The sequence below is a fragment of the Lycium barbarum genome, chromosome 1 (assembly GCF_019175385.1).
Source record: "Lycium barbarum isolate Lr01 chromosome 1, ASM1917538v2, whole genome shotgun sequence".
Taxonomy (NCBI): Eukaryota; Viridiplantae; Streptophyta; class Magnoliopsida; order Solanales; family Solanaceae; genus Lycium; species Lycium barbarum.
Genome location: NC_083337.1, coordinates 131,052,809 through 131,059,064, shown reverse-complemented (window position 1 = coordinate 131,059,064; position 6,256 = coordinate 131,052,809). Strand labels below are relative to the sequence as shown.

The 6,256-nt window shown below is 39.4% G+C and overlaps 2 protein-coding genes across 2 annotated transcripts; one reads left to right on the top strand and one right to left on the bottom strand.

Annotated features, from left to right (window-relative positions):
• The first annotated feature begins 308 nt into the window (after positions 1 to 308).
• Positions 309 to 2,352, top strand: LOC132637816 (pentatricopeptide repeat-containing protein At1g33350). Its single transcript, XM_060354849.1, has one exon. It carries the CDS (start codon positions 312 to 314, stop codon positions 1,884 to 1,886), a length of 1,575 nt encoding a protein of 524 aa, XP_060210832.1. The 5' UTR covers positions 309 to 311; the 3' UTR covers positions 1,887 to 2,352.
• A 341-nt stretch (positions 2,353 to 2,693) lies between these two features.
• On the bottom strand, positions 2,694 to 5,273 carry LOC132614162 (putative disease resistance protein RGA4). The gene has a single exon (XM_060328545.1). The coding sequence runs from the start codon at positions 5,271 to 5,273 to the stop codon at positions 2,694 to 2,696; it is 2,580 nt and encodes an 859-aa protein (XP_060184528.1).
• Between the last annotated feature and the right edge of the window lie 983 nt (positions 5,274 to 6,256).

Here is a 6,256-nt window from a genome sequence, read left to right as displayed (position 1 = left end):
TATTCACCTCCACCCTCGAACGCACCTCATGATCACCACCACCCTCTACCCCTACCCCTATCCCCGCCCTAACCCCTAAACCTCACCCCATTGTATTTGTCTAAATTATATAGAAATGCTTTTGGGATGATATTTTTTGGTTACGTACCAAACACAAGAAAATAAGTAAAAACTCACTTATTTTTTCCTAAAAAATATTTTCCAAGAAAACATTTTTCTTACTGCCAAACACACCCTAATGTTTCAATTTTCCTTGGCTATGTGGATGTAGTATTTATACCACCAATTTTGAATGTATTGCTGACAACGAAATGCTGGTCGGACCAAATATACATCAAGACATCCTAGTTATTTTAGATAAATGCAAGAGTCTTACTGTACTAAAGCAACTTCAAAGCCATCTCATAACCATTGGCCATGGACAAACACAGCTTTATGCATTCAAGCTTGTTCGTTTTTGCACCATCTCTCTGTCCAACCTTTATTATGCTCGCTTAATCTTCAACTACATAAATCTCCCTAATGTTTACCTTTATACTGCTATGATCACTGCATACACTTCCGTTCTTGATCATAATTCATCTATCTTGTTATACCGTGGAATGTTTCGTAATGGCTGGGTGTCAAAGCCCAACCATTTTGTGTTCCCTATTATTATGAAGTCTCTCACTGAAACTACAAAGCTTTACGGGGTTGAAATGGCGCATAATAATATTGAGAAGATGGGTTTTGGAAAATACCCTGTTGTGCAGACAGCTCTTTTGGATGCTTATTCGAGGTTTTCGTCCGATATTAGAGTTGCCCGCCAACTGTTCGATGAAATTACGGAGAGGAATGTGGTTTCTTGGACCGCGATGATATCGGGATATACTAGAGTAGGGCAAATGGGGGATGCTATTTTGCTTTTTGAAGAGGTACCTCGGAATATAAGAGACACTCCTTCTTGGAATTCGATAATTGCAGGGTGCACGCAAAACGGGTTGTTTAGTGAGGCGATATCGATGTTAAGAAGAATGACTGTTGAGGAAGGGAATAATAAGCCTAATGATGTTACGTTTGCGTGTGTACTTGCTGCTTGTGGGCACACTGGGATGCTTCAGCTAGGAAAATGTATTCATGGGTACATGTATCGAAATAATCTGAATTCGAGTTCTCTTGCTCTAAATGCTCTCATTGATATGTATGGAAAATGTGGTAGCTTGAAAGAAGCAAGAAATATTTTCGATAAGGCTAATAGGGGTAGTTTGACATGTTGGAATTCCATGATCAATTGTTTGGCCCTTCAAGGCCATTGGGAAGGTGCTGTTGGAGTTTTCAAAGATATGTTGCGACATGGAGATGATGTAAAACCTGATGCAGTGACTTTCATTGGCTTGTTCAGTGCCTGTACTCATGGAGGATTGGTGGATGAGGGGCTTAGTTATTACGATTTGATGACACAGGTATACGGAATTAACCCTGAAATTGAGCATTATGGGTGTTTGATTGATCTTCTCGGACGAGCAGGTAGGTTTGTGGAAATTATGAAAATCGTGAGGGAGATGCACATAACTCCAGATGCAGTTATATGGGGTTCCTTGCTTAATGGATGCAAAATTCATGGGCGTATAGACTTGGCAGAATATGCACTGGACAAATTGATTAGTATTGATCCCAACAATGGTAGTTATTACTCTATGCTGGCTAATTTATATGGGGAGTTGGGCAAGTGGGATGAGGTTCGAAGGGTAAGGAAGATCCTAAATCAGCAGAATGCTCATAAACCTCCCGGTTGCAGTTGGATTGAGCTTGATAGCCAAGTTCATCAGTTTTACTCAGTAGACAAATCTCACCCTAAAATGGAAGAGATATACTCAATTTTGGAATGTTTGGTTGATTCACATTAGCTTGTATATAGCTTCTTGGTGGTTTTTACCTTCCTAAGAGATTCACATCCTATATTCCTCTTATAACCATGATGTAATTGGATTTGGAAAATTCTTGAACACCAGTTGCTTCTTCGTTAACGGCTTGCGCTGGTATGCAGTGTCGGCGTAAGTGCTAAACACTCACTAATTCTAGTGCATCCATGGTTAATCTGGAACTTTAACAAGGAAGAATTAAAGAAAATCATCTTCCATTTCCTTTTATTTGTGTGATTTCTCTTCTGGAGGTGGATATATATCAGGTCCCCAACATTCATGTGTTCTTTGAGTTGTATTCATGTTGTGTTTTTTCTTTCTTTTCCGTTTGGACTATCCGAGGAAATATGGTGAAGGATAGAAAAGGTGATTATTGTGGTTGTATATAGGCTGGCATGTATGCCTCAATTATTCAGTTGTGGAGATTAATTATTAATGATAGAGCAATTCAGATTCAAGTCTTTTTACTTTTTAATTTTCTCAGGTTGCCTATAACATAGGAGTAACAGTTTCTGAGCCTGTTTAACATTTAACTTGAGATGATACCCCACATAGACTAGTTCACATACTTAACCTTGACAGTTACCTATAATTGAATTTCTCATGTACTTGATTGTATGAAAGAATTTCACCTATATATCCATGTATAAAAGGTAACTCTTCATCCAATCTGTTTACAATATGCATTAATCAAAACTACTTATGGTACAAAGTGAATTAAAAACAGATTACTGTCAACTGCTTCCTATATCATACAAAGGTTGCCAACTCAAGTCTGCTGGAATAACATCATCATAATCCAATAGTTCCTCCACTGAGAAGCACGGCGTTGAGATGAATGTTGCGGACATGAGCTATCTTGTGCCAGTCTTCACCTGTTCCCTTTATGCATCGGTTGGCTAGTGCAGGGCACTCAATAATCTGAATTTCAGCTAGTGCACAGAGGCGCTCCATCCCTTCAGGCAGACGTGTCAATTGATGGCACATTATGATTTCAAGTTTCTGCAGAGAGGTCAAGCCATCTGGTAAAGCAGTGAAGTTGATGCAACCAACAACTTTTATTTGCTTCAGTGCATCAGCAGCACCCTTAATTAGCCACTGTGGTAAGGTCACCAGTTTTGGAAGTTTCATAATGCCTAGACACTGCAGTTTCTTGAGACCACCTCCTTCATTCTCGTCCATGTTTAGGTCGAGTTTTTCACAACTTCCAATGAAAAGATTCTCGAGTGATTCATGGAATCTGAAACACTTAGGAAGAGATAGTAAATTGTTACAGTCACCGATGACCAGTGTTCTCAAGGCGGGGAAGCATTGTGTGCTCATGTTATCACTATCGAACAGAGATTGCAAGTTGTTACATTCCAAAATAGCCAAGAGCCTAAGGGAATTCAGACATCCTAGACCTTTCTTTGGAAAGCATCTTTCTTTTGTTGTTAGTGTCAAACATCTCAAGCTTACAAGATTTCCAATGTCTCGGGGTAATCTCTCGAGGCTAACACAATTTTCAAGGCCTAGTGTTTGCAAAGCCAGTAGCTTGTAGATTGTGTTAGGCAGTGATTTGAGTTTTCTGTTGTAAGATACATCTAGGAACCTCAAATGCATCAAATCTTTTATTGAACTTGGTAAAACTTCAAAACACGAATGCTTCAAATCCAGTATCCGTAAACATTTGAATCCGGATATGCAGCTTTCCACGAATTTCTGACTTCTACGTCCCACTCCAGTGATTGTTCTCAAATTCACTAACTGTAGAAGGAATGCTGGAACTTCATTCTTCATGAAATCATCACCACTAAATTCAATTTGTCGGACCTTTGCTGAAATACCTGCGGTGGTCTCAGTAACAGTTGAAGACGTACCCCTTGTTACTGACAGCGCAAGATCATGCATAAGGTCATGCAGCTTGAATGTAAATGTGAACAGACCCCTTTGAACATCTTCAAAAAAGGATCGTGATGATAAGTCATCGAAGTATCGCTTGCCAATGTCTTCCAGTTCCCATCCAAGATTTCTGCTATTATGGCGAATCAGCCCCTGAGCTATCCATACATAAATGAGCTCCATGTGATTGAATACATAGTCTTTTGGGAAAAGTGAACAAATGGAGAAACATTGCTTCAATTCAGATGGGAGCTGATTATAACTCAATTTTAATGCAGGTAGGATGCCAGTTTCTCTTTGTTCTAAATTCCATATCTCATTATCCCTCACAAGCAACCAATCATACTCGTCGGATTTTGTTCTTAAAAGACTTGCTAAGGTTTTTACGGCCAATGGTACTCCCCTGCACTTTTTCACTATGTCCTTCCCAATTTCTACAAGGTTTTGATATTGCTTCCCTTCTCCAAATACCCACCTGTTAAACAATGTCACGCTATCATCAAAAGGGAGGCCTGCCAAGTTGTACGTATAGGTCGTGCCCATAAGAGAAGCAACAGCTTGATTACGCGTAGTCACAACAATTTTACTTCCAGAGGAACCAACCATCAACAAATCTTTTAACTCGAACCATTTGCTCGGATCTTCATTCCAGACATCATCTAAAATGAGCAAGTATCTCTTGGCCCTCAATGTTTCGTGAAGTTGAACTTGCAATTGTTCCATAGTACTGGTGCTGTTGTTATCCGCGATATTGGTGATACTCCCAATTAGTTTCTTCACATTGAATTCCTCAGAGACACAAATCCATTTTCTCACTTGAAAATGCCTAACCACTCCATCATCATTGAAAACCATTTTAGCTAATGTGGTCTTCCCAATACCACCTAGTCCCACTATAGGTATAATACTAACACAATTCTCATCTTTTGCGTCGATCAGAAAATCCACTATGGTTTTTCTGTCGATATCTCTACCAACTATGCTTGAAGCGGCCAAATACGAGTGTGTTTCCCTTTCCCAACGTATATCCCTCCTATCCACTACGCCTTGTGCAGCTACCAGGTGAAATTTAGGTTTGTCCTCAGTAATTTTGTCTAGTTTTTCTCTTATATCCTTCATCTTATGAACAATTCTAAAGCGAAATACGAGGGGATTTGACCTATGAAAGAAGTTACATACCTTGTTCTTGATACTTTTTTTATTCTTGGCATGCTGCTGCTGATGCTGCAAGGCTATAATCTCAAATTCATCCAAAATGTCATCCATTTGATGGAGAATGTCATTTAGTCTATCTAGCCAAACGCTTAGTTGACGATTTTTGGATCTTTGCTCCTCAGCATCCAAGAGAACTGCTTTGATATTTGTGAAATTTTCATTCAGCATTTCTAGCTCCTTTGTTAGGCCACATGTTTTTCCAATTTCTTGCACTACCATGGAGCCTAGCTTCCACAACACTCTCTCAGCAATGTTGAACACAAACAATTCTGCCATTTATCTAATCACTTAGCAAACCCAATTAATTGGAACAGAAAGGAGAGAGAACTATTTATGTGACTGTAGCAGAATTTAACCACTCTTCTTGTCTGGGAACCTCTATATATAGAAAGTAGTAGAACAAGATGACACATAATCAGAGTCGGAGCCACGGTGCAACTTACGGGTTCAGTAGAACCCAGTAGCTTTGACCTAGACCCTGTATTTGTGCTTTAATCTACTTAATATATATAAATAATTTATCCCGAACCCCATAAGCTGCCTTTTCTGTAATCTAGAACCCATAAATTCAAATTTCTAGCTCCACCTCTATACATAATGGTGAAGATGCTATAGTGCAAGTCGTCAACGAGTCAACGACTATTTTCTCTTATTGTGCAACATGATTTCTTCCCCTTTTTACCAGCCACTTATAAAAAATTGTTGTTATGACTTTGCTATCAAGAAGAGTCAATCCTAAAAAGTGAAAAGACAAAAACAAAAGAAGAGTGGAAAAAGTGCTCTAACAATCTGGGAAGTTACTTGGAAATGTCCAAGCTCCCTCACATCCTTGGGCACAGCCCAAAATATTTTTCCAAAAAAACACACTGAATTGGTACTACGGGTTCGGGCGCAGTGGCGGAGCCAGGATTTTCATCCAGGGGGTTCAAAAATTCTGAAAGGTAAATACACGAAGAAGTCAGGGGGTTCAACATCTACTATATATACATAATAAAATAATTTTAACTTTGAAAATACACTGTAATTTTTCGCCGAGGGGGTTCGGATGAACCCCCTGGAGCCAATGTGGCTCCGCCCCTGTTCGGGCGAACGCATTAACTTTAGCTGAAAGGATGTATTTGTGCTACAATATCTACTAATCATATAGAAATATAAGATTCCAAGCCTAGTAACGTGGTCAATGGGTTCTGAGGTATTCTGAACCCATAAAGCTCAAATCATGAACCCATAGGTGCCTACGGAGACGGAGCTATCTATAG

Bases quoted from the DNA above. Each gene is read 5' to 3' on its own strand.
- LOC132637816 (XM_060354849.1), top strand. From the start codon at position 312: ATGCTGGTCGGACCAAATATACATCAAGACATCCTAGTTATTTTAGAT.
- LOC132614162 (XM_060328545.1), bottom strand. From the start codon at position 5,273: ATGGCAGAATTGTTTGTGTTCAACATTGCTGAGAGAGTGTTGTGGAAG.